This window comes from Aedes albopictus, chromosome 2, assembly GCF_035046485.1.
Source record: "Aedes albopictus strain Foshan chromosome 2, AalbF5, whole genome shotgun sequence".
Lineage (NCBI taxonomy): Eukaryota > Metazoa > Arthropoda > Insecta > Diptera > Culicidae > Aedes > Aedes albopictus.
The window spans coordinates 282172754-282189802 of record NC_085137.1 but is presented as its reverse complement, the minus strand read 5'-3'; the positions used below and the strand labels follow the sequence as shown (position 1 = coordinate 282189802).

At 35.1% G+C, this 17049-nt stretch overlaps 1 protein-coding gene across 2 annotated transcripts in view; it reads left to right on the top strand.

Moving 5' to 3' along the window:
• Window positions 1–2415: 2415 nt before the first annotated feature.
• The window catches only part of LOC109415149 (homeobox protein H2.0), a 33065-nt gene continuing 18431 nt past the window's right edge, over window positions 2416–17049 (top strand). The window contains exon 1 of one of the 2 annotated variants that reach the window (XM_062851934.1): window positions 2416–2889. In XM_062851934.1, the coding sequence (XP_062707918.1) occupies window positions 2619–2889 (271 nt within the window). In that variant the 5' untranslated portion in view covers window positions 2416–2618. Of the gene's footprint in view, window positions 2890–12356; window positions 13259–17049 lie in introns of those variants that run through there. The other variant, XM_029873187.2, reaches the window with a different exon arrangement.

The window sequence follows — 17049 nt, the reverse complement described above, 5'->3', positions numbered from 1 at the left end:
AGTGCTCATAGAACACTAAGCTGAGAAGCAGGCTTTGTCCCAATGAGGACGTTACGCCAAGAAGAGAGAGAGAGAGTGATTGTAAAATACGATGTTTCTTGTGCAGAAAATCCAAACACACTTTTGCTTACAACCTCCCTAGACGATAAAAGCTTGTCAGAGGCGTAACCAGAAATTTACTATGCGATGGTTTTTGACGACCAATGATACCTTTTTTATTATTTGACCATCACACATCGGGCATATACATTCGGCTGGGCACAGTTGCTCGGAGGTCTTGGCAGACGACTTTGTCGTCTGGCGCAAAAGCCTGGATCATAAGGACTCCTAGCAGGATCCTCCTTACAAATAAATATCTCAGCCATCTCGTTTGTCAACCGATTTTGGGTTCTTTTAGCACCAAATGAAAGGTACAATATCCATATAAAAGGCCCTGAAATTTTATTTCGATTCGACATTTGATTACTGAGATATCTTTCAAAAAGTAAAATCCTTTTTTCATTATTATATGCACTTGTTATCTTGCATGAGCTTTTGACCAGTCTATGGGAAATTATTTTTCAATAAATAATGCTGATCTCATATAAAGTGTATACAAGGAGGTTATTGTTTTCAACAAAACAAACTCTCTCTCTCTCTCTCTCTCTCTCTCTCTCTCTCTCTCTCTCTTACATATTTTTTTGTTAAAAATATTGATTTTCAAGTCTAATTATACAATCGCAAACTTTTTTTAATTTAAAAAACCTTATTAAAATGTTTACTAGTAGTTCTTGTTTATTCAGTATGTACATGCTATGGAGTCTATGAATGAATGAATGAATATTGAAAAAACGTAGGGGAGACTGAGGAGACTTGATCCCTGGGGAGACTTGTTCCCCCCATATTTGCTCGGAATCAAAAAAAAAATTTCTTCTAGCATATTTTTTCCAAAACTACTCCTGGACAAACGACTATGTTTTCGCTACAAGCGATTTTGATTGTACATTGCATTATTTTTTAACGGCTGATGGTTTGTTTTCAGTCCTTCAGAAATCTTTTCGGCGATAACGAAAAATCTCAATAACTTTGTGAAAATTGAACCAAATCGTGTCAAAATTTTACAGCACATAGTTTAAATAAAATACTTTCAAACTTATTTATCCAAATAAGGCTGTTGTTAACATATTTTAATTAATTCAGCTCTGTATACACAACAGTGACATGGGGAGACTTGATCCCTCGAGGAGTACACACACGTTATACATGTGAAAAATAAAATTCTATTCGGAAGCCCCTATTTACTTGGAATTCTAGTCTATTCAACGATAAAATGTGTCAAATAATTATAACTTTAGTACAAACCAAGAAAAGGGGGATCAAGTCTCCCCATTTTGAAAATACGGCATATTCTTAAAAATTTAAGGAAATCTTACAATTTCAAACACTCCATATTCATCGAAAATACAAGAAAACTCCAAAAGAAAATGAATAGGAAGATTCTGGAATTATTTTCCTTTTAAATAAACCATGTGCTCAAAGGGGGATCAAGTGTCACCCATTTTTGAAAAATACATCATAAGACATGCCTCCATAAAAACACATTTTTGAAAACTTTAACAATAATTTAAAGGCATTCTGTTGTGTATTACCTTGCGATAGATGTTTACCTGTCATTTTGTATGGAAATCGGATCTAGTTTTGTGTTTTTTCTTAATGTTTCAGGTGAATTAAGAAAAAGGGATCAAGTCTCCCCAGTCTCCCCTATATATATTGCAGACTACATCGCAAATTCGACTATCACACTTTTTTTGGTACGCCTAAAAAGTGTGATAAAAGTGCACATTTGCCTCGGATCGTCTCGACGTCTTCGGTGCACTTATTCCTCCATTTACAAGGAATAAGTGCACCGAAGACCTCAACTCGATCCGACGTGTCCCTGCGCTGCAATCACACTTTGAAGGTGTGTGCACACTATTGTGTCAGTCCAATTTGGGGTGCAGTCAGCAATATTGTATGAATTACCTAAAAGGTGACCCATTTTGCCCGCACTTTTTTAAGCGCAATAACGGTCACATTTTAGAACTACTTGTTCAAAATATTTTATTTATTTGTTTTATTAGTTTTTTATCAACTTCCAGCATAGCTAACCAATATATTGAAAAGTAGAAGACAAATACAAATTAATACGATTCGTATTTACAAAGTTATGATGTTCCATCCTTAGGTGACCCATCTTGACGCGCCCACCCTATACTTTTTTCAAACAAATCTATCGTATACTTTCATCAGCATTATTATACATTATCTTATCTGGTGTAGGACCTCCACACTAAAATCCTCATTTACAATGCCTCTTTAGGATTTCGTTTTCGTCCCGAGCTGTTCTTTAATTTCTCTCATTCTGAAAGATATACCGCTTATAGCGTGTGTATTTCGTATCGGCAAGTAACCCTTGAGCGGTTTGTTTATTGTTTACTACTTAGCTTCGCCTAACTCAACGTGGTTTATTTTTGAATAAAACCAGACGGTTGGAATCCCACATTAGTCCGCCGTTGTCCGTCGAGCTCGCACGTTATGTTTGAGAAACCGAAACATATTAAATCAACTCCAAATGATCAAGTGTAAAAAAGTGATATATTATGTGTACGAATCATACCAATTTCAGTGTTGAACGTTTACTGTCGAATATATCCAGTCATTCGCAGCAGTTAAAATTTTTGAGTGAATGTAGTGATTGTAGTTTAAAAGAATTAAATGGTTCTAGTGAAGCAGATTTTAAATACCATGGAAACAGTATGCCTCTTAATCAGACCACACAGATTGAGCCAACTAATGCAGTGCAGTGTGAGAACTCAGACGCCGTGCAAGTCAAACGACCATTGCCGATGAGACCAAAACCGATTACTATTGGTAAGTCTTTGTCAGTGATATACAACTATCTGTTGTTCATTTATCATCTATGTTTTAACCCTTTCCTTCCCACGACTGTGAACGACTATTTCTATGCCAAGAAAGCGTTTCCGAAAAAAGTGCTTGAACAAAAGTTATTGCAAATTGGTCAAATTTTTCGAAATCAAAGAAAAAAAATTTAGTTGTAAATCAATAGTATTTTGAATTTCGGCTTCCTTGCACCCTTTTTCGCCATAGTGTACCAGTTATGGCTAACCCCATAAGGAATGCATGCAAATAGTGCGAAAAGGAATGTATCCATAACTGGTACAGGGTTCCTATCATTGGCACACGCTGTAATCAATACTAAAAGTATTTTTGGCTCCGTTTCTATATTTTTTCTGTAAAGTATGGAAACTAAGCTGTCTTTTAACTTATTGATGACATTCGTTGGTCTTCTCGTTATGTTTGTATAAATAGCTTTCCTTAGGTAGTGCCATAATTGGTACACCCACCCTATACAGTATACTGATATAAATCCTGAAAAAAAATATAAATACTACCTGCCCCGGCAAACTTTGTCTAGCCAAAATGTGGTGGTTTGACAACTGTTGTGGTCATTGCTATACCGCACTTTATATTGTTTATGAATTCTAGACAAGATGCAAGTATGTTTGCACGTTTTGGTCAAAAATCGCTAGGTTGCGATGCAATCTAGCGTCCAAGTGTAAAAAAGTTCGATTGAATTTGCATCTTGTCACTTTAATTTGCAGAAGAGAGAGTCGATGAAGAGAACTCTCTCATGTTAGTTTTGCGTGGTTTCGCCCTTATTTAAACTCAATCAAGAATTGGTTTAATTTCGATTTTGTTGATTTACTTCCCAGCTCATAAAAATCAGTAATTTATCGATTTTCTATACCTTTTTTAGTTGATTTTCGTAACTTTTATACTTTTAAACACATCAACCATGAATACAAATCGAACCGTGCAAACCGTGCTGATCGGTTCATCCGCTCGTGAGTTTTGTTGCCTCAAAGGGACTTCATACTCATTTTTACATATCCAGGGGGTGGCCAAAATGTTTGGGATAGGCAACTTATTTTTCTCTTACAAAAAAGTTCAACTTGCTGTAACTTTTCATAGAGTGCATTGGAAATTCTCAAGTTTGACTGTTTGTACAGTGTTGGACAAAACAATAAGACCACCGGTCCTATTTCATGGCCAAGTTCGACGATAGGGTACTCGGTTTCTAGTAAACCGATTTGACTGAAATTTTGACAGCCGACTTGGAATTACGGAAATTTTGATTTGTAACAAATTAATTGAGCTTTGTTCTCTACTTCCAAAGTTACAGATATACGGCGCGACAAAATTCTAACACCAGATTTTCATGATGGTTATTTGTGGTCAATTCAATAAAAATGTCCCCAAATTTAAATGGCATCCCTTATTTTAGTACTTGTTTATCAATCATCAAGTATTAGATACTCTCATATATCTTTTGAGCATGGCAATCTCAAAGTAGTCCTATTATTTTGTCGTTTCGTATATCTGCAATTTTTGATGTAGTGAACAGAACTGAATCAAATTAAATACAAATCGGAATTTAAGTAACTCCATGGCGACTGCCAAAATTTCAGCCAAATCGATTCACAAGACACCGAGCATCACATCGTCAAACTTTGCCATTTCGTATGAAAAATGGCTGGTGGTCTTATTGTTTTGTCCGACACTGTATATCCTATTATAGGGTATGTGTGCCATCAGTAATCTCACGCTCCCATATTCATCTTATTCGAAAACAAGCGATTACGGCACTGATTGATTCCGTTCTTTTTGTTTTCATACGTGCTCACAGCAAACAAAAAATACAAAAATATGAAACAAAACAAACAACGCCTCAATCCTTTGTTTTTCGTAGGATGAAAATGGGAGCCACATGCTTAATAAGGGAACCAATACCCTATGTGCATCATTGGTACAAATTTTGGCTCGATTAATTAATCTTTCGCGAAGCTAGAACCGTTCTCGTAAAACACTTTTTCAGACAACCAATTTGTGAGCTATCATATCTCGGAAACCAGTGAATCGAGTTGAATGCAGTTTTGACTGTTTATCAACAATATATTGGCGCATCACAAGTTATTAAAACCTAGGTATTTTAGAACGTTGAAGAAAGTTAACATGGTTTGAAACTTTTTGAATTTTTCTCGAAAAAAATGTAAATTTTTTACATCAATGTCATTAAATTTTTGTTTTCATATCCAAAGATTTTCTACTTCTGTTTTCAAGATATCTCTCTCTAATAAGATACAGGGGGTGGCCAAAATTTTTGGGATGAGCATAAAAAGGCGCGCATCCACACCGGTTAAAAGGTTAAACATGGCTAAAACTTGCATTTTTATGTAGCAATCCTACCGTGTACAGCATTGTTGTCCCATGTTATATAAGAATCCCTATTAACATAGGGCAACTATTTTGCACACGGCAGAATCTATGTGTTTATTAGGATTGAAGATTTTTTTTATTGATACAAAGTTTTACTTCAAATAACTTTTTTTGTTTCATTTGTAAACTTATGAAGAACGTCGAGAAATTAATGAAGAAAAAGGTACATTTTATTTGCGCATAATTTCATTTTTATATATTTTATTTTTTATAGTGCATTTCATATTATATATGGTCACAAAAAACTTTTGCCGTACATTTATCAAGCATCCACCCCTCCTGTCAAAATTTTTCGTTTTGTTCTAAAGTAGTTCCAAGTGCAACATGTTTATAAGCATCAATATCAATGTTTCGGTTAACTTGGTTTTTAAACGGTTGTAACTCAGATTCGTTGAAACAATAAGATTATACCTCAGTTTCAGGCCTGGTCGTGAGTCACTATTTAGTGACTTGGTCACTATTTTCGTGTAAGTCACTATAAAGTCACTATTTTCAAGGCTATTCAACTAAAGTCAGTTTTTCTGGTAAAAAGTCACTATTTTCAACTATTTTCAATGTTCTGAAATCTAGTCAAGGAGTAAAACAAGAATTGATATTTAAAATAGTGAAAACCAAATTTTGTGTTACTGGAGACAATAAAATGTTGTCTTTTTAGCATATGATTCATGTGACTATAATTAAAACAGGGTATTTTTAGAACTTTTGCAGAATTTCGTTAAGATTTTCAGTGAGCATATTGAAATCCTTGTGTTTTTGTAATATATGCAATCATTTCTGTATGAATTTCTTGCAACATCATCCGTATGATATTCTGGTGCAGTTCCTAGAAGGAAATTCGAGGGCCTGTCAAAATTCTTTAAGTAATGTCTAATAAATGCAATCTTGAAAAAATGTGGTATAATCCTTTAGAATGTCTAGAATATTTTTTTTATAGTACTTCTCAAATATTTTCTGAAAAAAATACTTAAAAAAAGAATACTTTACATTCCGAAAGTCATTCAGTGCGCTTTTGTAGAAGTCCTGAATGATTCATAACATAATTTCTTGAGAAACCTCCAAAATGATATCAGGGGTACCGTAAAATACTGTTTGACTGTCTTTTTAGGGAAAAATAACAACGATGGCTTTTTTTACTTATTCATTTATTTGGAAGGCTATCCATGGCTCCTCTCAGAGAATTTTTTTTTAAATTAACTATAATTTCTTTTTTATTTATTTGAGTACGAGGAACTTTACCCCGATTACCCGAAAGTCAAGTCAAGTAACTCTACAGTTTTTGCTAGGATAAACCTAATAATCAGTCGAGAACACGGCTGTGCTGTTGCAGATGCAATCGAACCAATATATTTTCTCTTGCATCCGTCCAGATTTGAGAAAAGGAAACATAAGCTTTTAATGTTAATGTTTTAATTCCATGCTGACAGATTTATATTTATGAAGCTTATTAAAAACGAAAGCTAGTAACACCAGTTCTCTAAAGAAGAACTAAACCTAAACATTCCAGATAATCTAGTCAACAGAAAACCCGGCAACTTCTCCCTTAATGCCACGAAGAATACGCCAGAAAATAAATGAGACATCACACCCGTAAATATTTTGGGAATCTCATCAAAGACTCCCTAAAATGAGATATTTTAAAGAAAATGGAATTATTCTACAAGTTAATCTATTATTGCTTTGTATATTCAGAATGATAGAATGATAGTTGATTTTCCCCCTACAGCTCTTCAGAAATTTTCGAAGAGGGTACGCCCAGAAAGAAATACTTCAGGAATCCGATCCAATACATTACTACTTTCAGTTATGGGTTTCATAAATTTTTTTGAGAGGAATATGTTAAAAAAGCATACCTGAGAAATTCTTACTCAAATTTACTCACACATTTTCTATGTATATGTTTTCTACATGAGTTTCACTCAAAACCAACCAAATAAAAATTATAAGAAATTCCACATTCAAAGCATCGCCAATTCGAAGGACACGTAAACTGCCGTGATTCTGCAAAGTGACGTAAGCGCCAAAGAGTAAATTTTTCAGGACGAAGCTTTTCTTGAAATTGGATGTCTGTTGGATATGTGCACCCATTTTAAAAATCTAATCTGTACAAAACATGCGTAGTTCATGGCAAAATATGACCAACGTTGCATTTTTAGTGAAAATATCGTTCTGCTTGAGTTATGTTACCAACGTCACTTTGTTGTGGAATCAGCCATTTTTTTCACTGATTCCACAACGAAGTGACGTATGTCCATCCGATGCATCTGAGTAAGCGGGAATTTGACACTGGATAGTTTTTCGCTATCAGTCAAACATTGACTTCCGTTTTTGGTATTTCTTACAACATAATCGACTGATCAAAAGGATCTGCACTGCGATTTCTGTAATTTGGGCAGTCGGCGGTCAATACGGATGGATCTTGGGAAGAAGCAGTGGGGATGTTATTATTACAACGCGCTGCGCGGACGGTTTGAGCCTCAGGAGGGCTGCGGCTTGGGCCTCAGCCGGGCTCCGGGGTTTTATTCCTTTGTAACGATATTGCTTTTTACTGGTCGCCCTTCTGAGCCACGGTACGATGCAGTGGACAGCACGCCATAATAACGCCATTGATATATCTATTACATCAACAATAGAATCGTCTCAATATCAGTTTCAATGGAAATTCCCTATTTTGTGGGTGTGCCGAAATATCCAGAAACCATTAATTAAGCGCTTTGGATCATGGAATGGACATGGAATACCATTCTCTTGTCATTAATTTCTTTCGAAAAAAAGTTGAAGTTGCAACCAAATGTTTATTTCTGTGTATATTCTAAATGGTCACTTCTGCGGATGTTCCGGAGAACACTCTAGTGGCCAGATTGCATCTAAAAGAATCTTGGTAAAGATCGAGCTACGAAACATCGTAATGCCACTAAAGCAGGATCGTTTTCTCGTCACCACAACATTTGAGTTCGTAAGGATTGCACATACGTCATATTGTTGTGGAAATGGCGCTTACGTCACTTTGTTTTTTTTACTTTATAAGGTCATTTGAGGTTATTTATTTAAATTTATTATATTATTAGAAAGAGTTTTCTAGTCTTTATCGATTAAGCAAATAAAATGAAAATCAAAATTTTGGCGCTTACGTCACTTTGCAGAATTACGGCAGTAAATATTATTGATATTGTTAATATGAAAATTGCATTATTGTTATTTTCATTCTAGACAGAATTTTCTCCAGATATTTTAAATCCCTCCAAGATGTTCTCCTGAAATCTGTCTACAATGACGAAGAAAATACCAGCAATTATGTTCATAGAAACTCGTTTAATAAACCTCTGAATGTTCATTCTAAAATTCCTCAGATGAAATCGCCAAGTATTTCTTTATCAACAAGGGTTTTGCCAAAAAAAAAACACTCAAGAACATCCGTTTCCTCTGAAAACTTCGTCTAGATTTTTTTTAGAAATTCCATCAATGTATCCCAACGGGTTTCTAAAATTGGTAAATTGAATATACATGCAATTTTAAACAATGTTTGGAATAAGCGTGAGTCTTTTTTTGAAAATGGTTATTTTGCGGTACTACAGGTCTTTCTGAATCAAGCCCGTTCAAAAAATTTTATTCACTATTTTTTTGTGCGAAAAGTCACTATTTAGTCACTTTTTTGCTTTCCGTAAGTCACTATTTGGTCACTATTTTCGAGAAATTGGTCACTAAATTAACTATTTTGACCATCAGGTTTTGCTACCAGCCCTGCAGTTTCAAATTTGTTTCGCAGGTTCCGACCAACGATGACGTTTGTTTTGATTTTGCTAGTTGTTATAAACATGTGAAACCTCGGTTTGATATTAACAACTGGATTTTAATAGGTTTTAATTTTGTTTCACATGTTTTTATTTTTTGAAGTTGATTGAAAACATCCGAAATCACAATACAACTATATAATGACTCATTGTTTCATTAAAACTCAATTGCAACATGTTTGCAACGATGATCATTTCTATTTTTGTTGCAGGTGCTACTTGAAATTGCTCAATAATAGCTCGTTAATATATGTTTTACAATAGCAAACCAATAGCAGACAAGATTTGTCGACCTTTTTCTTTGACAAAAAATGTCAACATCCAGCTGCAACGAACCTACAACCTTTGGATTCACAGGCGGAAATGCTTCCACTCAACTGTGGCTCACTGTTGTGAATATTATGGGAGTAAGAGCATGAGGTTCATCGTTTCCACAGCTCAGAAAGGATCGTCGTATTTGTATACTACGCATGAGAATGATCGGGACGATCAATAGTCAGGAATGGTCGAGTTGTAATATGTACTGCTGTGATCCCCAGCAATTGGGGTTTTAAATTTTGAAAAATTGACGATTTTTTAATGTTATACAAAAGAGCACCTTTTTCTGAGCCACTATGGTTTTTTCAGATTTTTAGAACTTTATTTTGGCACTTTAAATCAATTTCATAGAGATTTTTTTTATATCACCTTTTGACAGCTGGGAAACTGCTTGACAGCTCCGCCCAATGCAAAATGCGACGAGGGGTGATTCGACAAATTGCTCCCATACTAACTTCAAATTGATTTTTAAATAGGTTCCCGGGCACCAAAATTCATGAAAATTGGGATTTCGGCTCAGTTTGACTTGGAGATTCAGAATATGGAATTATCTCAACACCACTAAAGAAGCCAATTGGCCACACTGCTAGAACGCAAATCACAGACGTCAAACTACCGTTGCGTTGTTCAGATTTCTGTTCCTGTTTCGACTATTGTATGTATGCGAGAGAGAGTGTCTGAGTGAGTGATCGGGTAGCTTCAGGCAATAGAGGTAATAAACTATAGAGGAAGAATGTCGCTGGCGTCGCTGCCGAAACATCTCTTGCTGGCGGAGATAGGCCGGGCTATAAGTGTCAAAGCGAAAAAGTATGCAGTTTGACAGATAGATACCCGACATGTTTGCGAGCGAGAACAAAGGGAACAGCAGCGACATTCGTCCTCTATAGTTTATTAACTCTATTCTTCAGGCAGTCCTTGGCGAACCACCGCGCCGCGGCAACAAGTTGTGCGAGAACTTCCGAAGAATAAATTAAAAATTGTATAGGGTAATTTTCCAATTGTTGCACGGCTAAAAATTTGCCAATTATTGCACACCTCATAAGAATAACATGTAGTGTGCAACAATAGGCGAGTTTTTAACCTTGCTACAATTGGAAAATTACCCTAGTGGTGTTTTATTATTCGGTCTACAGTAGAAACAAAGCTTTTTTATGAAAATGATAGAAAATTTTCTCAGAAATCGAAAAAAATATTAACTGGAAAAAGTCTTCCACAAATTTTTCCACCGTTGAGAAAATTCGTAAAGAAAAGCCGGTAAAACTATGCCCGAACTCGTGGAAATTTTTCAAAAAACAATTTTTTTGAGAAAGTAATTTCATAAGCTTTAATAGCTGATATTTTTGGAATGCACTTTTTTTTCGTTTTTGAGTTATGGCCAATTTTGTGGAAATGTTCGAATGTTTCCAAATGTGAAAAATCATACAAGGACGAAGCATCGTAGAAACAAAGTTTTTTCGCTTTGGAATACATTCTCAAACGTTCATGCTTGGCATTAATACTAGATAAAATTTGAGGTTCGAAATCACTGTATTGACTCAATATGGGATCCCAGAGTTGGATTTCATAAACGAAACTTTTATGAAAGTGCTTTTTTTTTCATTTTATTGAACGATTTATTAAAAGTACAAGTTGGTTAAAATGCGAAGAAGACGACTACACGTTGCTTTAGAAACAAAAAGAATAATGATTATGTTTGTTATGATCAAGTTATTAGGGAAAGAGAGAGTCGACGAAGAGAAATTGATCAAGTCAGTTAGGCCCTTATGAAAAATCATTGTCGACTTTCCTTAAGCCATTGCCTAACTTTAGACGTTATTAGGGATTTGGATGAGTTTTATTCTAAAATAACTCAAAAAATGCATAACTTGTAAAAATTTTGACAGCTTATTCGTAATTAGGAACTCCGAATTTAGTAAGTAAGGGTATTTTCAATACAAACGAACATTGATCACTTACATAACATAACAACAAAATGACATATTTGATTGAAAAGTCTAAATGTTAAATGTTTTCACCTTTAACAATTCTTTTTGAAGTAGCTTAATAGATACTCAGAGGACCAGTACTTGTTTTAAAAATATAAAACATGAAACGATTGAAACGTTTACGTATGCAACGGAATTATTTAAGAAAAAAAATAAATTGATCAATGTTACCCCGGATTACGGTACATGCAAACTTCATACACCGATAAACGCCTAAAAGTATGCAATGTCCTTGTAATTGCATACTTTTAGGCTTTTATAGGTGCATGGAGTTTTCTGTCTCAATTGGGTTGTTTAGTGAATGAAATATTGCTACTTTCTATAGCCTAATCGAAAGAGCTAATTTTTCTGAGTATAACGTGATTTTATTGGATTCCAATACCTTTGTTTTGATGGTTAAATTAACAAAACAGTTTTAATTTTCGTGGATAGAATGACAGTTCAATCGATAAAGTAACAGTTCGACCCGAACAAAAAAATTTCCCCATACAAACTTTAAATGAATTTTAAAAATAGTTCCCGGACTCCAAAAATTATGAAATTTTGGATTTCGACTATTTTTTGGGCAGAGAATCCGATTATGAAATAATCCTGATACCCCTAAAGAACCCAATTTGCAAAATTGATTCCAATTCGTAAAAATACGCTTCGTTAAGAGATTAAATGGCAGATTTAGAATCTACTATGATAGATCTACCGAAAATAAGTGGCCATTCGTTGAAAACATAGTCGAAACATTTTTGTGATTGTTTGGAAGCGTTGTCAAATAACGAAAATATCGATTTTTTTTAATTTTTAGCCCAAAAAGTTTTATATAAGCTTGGTTGTAATGAAAATCCCTCTGAAATTGGCTTTCATATGTATGTACATAGTTAAAAGATAAATTTTATGGGCTTCGTGGCCGAGCAGTTAGCGGCGTCAGTCGTTTTGGTGTCTCGTAACCCTCGGAGTGTGGGTTCGATTGCCGCTCCTGTCGGGGAAAACTTTTCGACAAAAGAATGATTCTCCTCTAGGCCATTGGGTTTTATATGTGTTGTTCGTTGTCGAATGTTAGTAATGTTCAGTCTGTAGAGGGCAAGGTCAAAGACGGTGGAATTGTTTTTTTTAAATTTACGATGCCTGTATAGTGCGAAGTTACCCCGTTTTATGGTAAACCAAATAGTTTTCAGTTAATTTTTAGGCCAGTTAAATCCATTGCAGAGTTACAGCCGTAATTCTGTGTCCCGATTATTGCGCATTCAGGCTTTGCAACTTTACAACTTTACAACAATTGAAAATTTAACCCTATAACAGCATTTTGAACCATATGCTCGTGCATACCACATGTAGAGTCAAGCTAAGCGTAATTGAAACTATGCTGCAACAGTTTGGGTATCCTATAGGTTTGGTTTATTGCACCATTTTTCTTTTCCCATTTCCGAGCAATTTGTCTTATGAATGAATGATACATTTCCAAACATTTTGATAAATAAATTGTTGTTCAATTGACGCGTAAATAAACTCCAGTCGCATAAGTACGTGGTGCTCTACCTATGAACTCCGGGAAATGTTTTCCACACTTGGTGCTCTCACTGCGATCGTTCATCACCATATGGATGATATCAAGTATCAAGCGCTTGTACTATTTATTTATTTATCTGCTTCTTTTGAACGCAGTCTCGCGTGATCGCGTTCACGACCGTGTAGAAATAGATGCTGCGCGAAAAGTTCTCCAGTTTACCTTTAGTGCAATTCTTCTCTATTAGTTCACTCATATGATATAAGTTTTGTGTAAATTTGTTTTTTTAGTGGGGATCGTTTTACATCGTTTTTATCTATTTCGGTGTTTTGTAATAAAAGTTATGCAAAAAGGTAAAAATACACACACACGCGGTTAGTAATACGACTGTGCAGATCATTTCAAAAGTATGAATAATACATATTTTTTCACGCATCTTGGAATTGAACCTAGAAGACCTAGTGCAATTCCGTAAAATGTGCAAGTTCTCGTGGATTTGCGATCAATGTGCTAGGGCGATGGTAAAGCTTCAAAGTGATCGCTCCCAAATCACACTGGGCCACGAGCGGGGTCTAGCAAGTAAAATCCTCTAGCGTTTTGGGAGTACATTTTTTTGAGTGGGTATCTTCGGAGGTAATTATTTTACCTGTACTTTTATGTGGTGATGAAAGTTAGTTGGTAATTTTGCCGAATAGGTGGCGCTGCGATACTAACTTTTTTGTTTTTCGTCCTAGAGGTTTCTCATCTTCTGCAAAGTTGTAGAGCGTGCAAAAATAAGAAAAGTCGCCGAAGCTGTGTGACTTCAAATAACATAGTTATACTAAAAATAGTAAAATTTACGTGAAAATCACGTTTTTGTTACTATTTTGAATGTTATTTGCAATATCATCATAATGTAGATCAAAGTCTGCGTCTGACGGTAACAACTTTACATTTCTGGAGCTCGATTTGAATAGGTCGTATGTGCTTTCGTCGATATAAAATTCGATCAGTTAGATTCACTTCTTATAGCGGAAACTGTTGAAATTTATCAAAATTAATACATAAAATCGATTCCTTACAAAACAGGCTTTCGGTTTCATCATTAAAAGCCACCGAAATATCATCCATATTGCTACTATTACTAAAATAAACTTATCGAATTTTATATCGAAGAAAGCACATACGACCTATTCAAATCGAGCTCCAGATTTTTTCGAGACATTCAAAATGGGTTTTTGGTCAAAATAGTATAAACTAATATGATTTTTACTAGGGGCTTTCCATCAATTAGGGGGATTAGGGGCATAATGGACACCCTAAGCAAATGAGTATGTTAGGCCTGTTTAACAGACAAAAACTTAACATATTATCAGTTGGCTTACAACTTTAACTTGTTTCCTACGTATTTCAATCATTTACAGCAGGTAGAATGTCATTATTGCGAAGAAATAATGAATTGTAAACCGTGTGTTTTTTGGGGCTGGCAGGAAAGGTACGGGGCGAAATGGACACCCATCGGGGCATAATGGACACCCCTGCATATTTTATGCTGTAGGGGTATTAGGGGCATAATGGACACCCTAAGCAAATGAGTATGTTAGGCCAGTATAACAGACAAAAACTGAACATATTATCAGTTGGCTTACAACTTTAACTTGTTTCCTACGTATTTCAATCATTTACAGCTGGTAAAATGTCATTGTTGTGAAGAAATAATGAATTGAAAACCGTGTGTTTTTTGGGGCTGGTAGGAAAGGTACGGGGCGACATGGACACCCATCGGGGCATAATGGACACCCCTGCATATTTTATGCTGTATCTTTGAGAATATCGACCAGTTAGTTAATTTGCCAACGGAGATCAATACCACAGATATAATACTCCATCTTAGACGAGTTTACATAACTTCAAAGTTAATTAAATAAGTTTTAGGCTAAAATAATCGGATTGAATTTTTTCAAACTCTCTAAAACGCCTAACAGTATGCAACGAGCGTACATCCATTTATAATTGCCAGTGTTCATTTCGCCCCGAATAGACTACAACATTAAAATTGCTATTTTCAGTGTGTTCTGATCGAAAATATAATACTTCATCCATTGCTGAATCTACGTATACATGTAGATAAGCTAACAATTCACTTGTTTATATGGTGGACACACTCAATCACTCGTAATACCTTATTTGCTGCTGCTTCGAAATTATAAGAAATCCACCATATGAAAAACTTACTTCAATTTCAATGATATTTTGGTTATTTTGAAGGAATATAAATGGTACTTTTGATAAATAGAACAATGACTTGTTCCTTTACACTTATGCATTGAAACTTTTACATAAAAGTCAACGATTTCGGCAAAAACAGGGGTGTCCATTTCGCCCCGGGTGTCCATTATGCCCCTAATCCCCCTATCTTTGATAATATCGACCAGTTAAGTAATTTGCCTACGGAGATCAACACCACAGATATAATACTCCATCTTAGACGAGTTTACATAACATCAAAGTAAATTAAATAAATTTTAGGCTAAAATAATCGGATTGATTTTTTCCACACCCTCTAAAACGCCTAACAGTATGCAACGCGCATACATCCATTCATAATTGCCAGTGTTCATTTCGCCCCGAATCGACTACAAAATTAAAATTGCTATTTTGAGTAAGTTCTGATAAAAAATATAATACTTCAACCATTGCTAAATCTGCGTGTACATGTAGATATGCTAACATTTTATTTGTTTTATGGTGGACACACTCAAACACGCGTAGTACCTTATTTGCTGTTGCTTCAAAATTATAAGATATCCGCCATATGAAAAACATACTTCAATTGCAGCGATATTTTGGTTATTTTTAAGGAATATAAATTATACTTTTGAAAAATAGAACAATGACTTGTTCCTTTACACTTATGCATTAAAAGTTTTACATAAAAGTCAACGGTTTTGATAAAAACAGGGGTGTCCATTTCGCCCCGGGTGTCCATTATGCCCCTAATCCCCCTACGTAAGGGTTTATGGTGGTAGGGGGGGTTTGAGAAGTCTTACGTGCCACATAAAAATATTTTGGTTCCCATACAAAAAATCTTACTAGGGGGGTGGGGGTGTCGAACAATCAGGAAATTCCCTTACGTAATAAATGGAAAGCCCCCTGGCAGTTATTTTCCAAAAGTTGCAAATTTCGGCAAAATTTGATGCTTGCTTCAAAATATACCACTCATGATCTATTAAATCTGAAAGTTTGCCGGAGGTATAATTTAGTGTTTTTGATATATCTTGTTTTTAAATATTGAACTGAAAATCACAATTGACCACACGGATTGGTACATATAACAAAGCTTTGCACTTGCGTGAGTCTCTCACACAGGGCCAAAAACCATTACAATTTCTTTCTTTCAATATACCAATAAATATATGAGCACTGTTGGTTCAATAAATTAATGCGTAAAACAATTGAACAGAAAACGTCAATTTTAAGTAATCAGGGCGTTGGGTAAACAAAAAACTCTTAATGAATTACCTACATCGGCTGTTTTCCTACTCTCCGCATCGACCAATGTGGCGCTAGCTTCTATGCGCGAAAAATCGTTAAAAGTAAATCGCAAAAATATTGTATGGCGAATAGCATCTAAAGGCAAATTTATCGAAGTGGAATACATTATTCGAAAAAAATATTTGGTAGTGGTTGTGCACAATGGTGACCACTATTAAGCCTACCAAATATTTTTTCGGGAAAAGCTTTGTATTTCAAGTAATTCAAGTTTAGATGCATTTCGCCATACAAAATTAAATTGATTTACTTCTGCTGATCAACTGTGGCTGCGCGCAAAGCGGGTAGTCCATTGAAAAGTGATCCGTGAGGATCTACTGGCAGGACAACTTCGGAATAAAGAATTTCTTCTCTTTCAAAATAATTTAAGTATAAAAACATCTATATTTAAAAACAAGATATCTCAAAAACACCAAATTATGCCTCCAGCAAACTTTCAGATTTAATAGATATTGAGTGGTATATTTTGAAGCAAACATCAAATTTTGCCGAAATTTGCAACTCTTTGAAAAAACTGCTAGTAAAAATCATAGTAGTTTTTACTATTTTTCCCAAAAACCCATTTTAAATGTCCCAAAAAATTGTAAAGTTGGAATTATCAGACGCAGGCTAC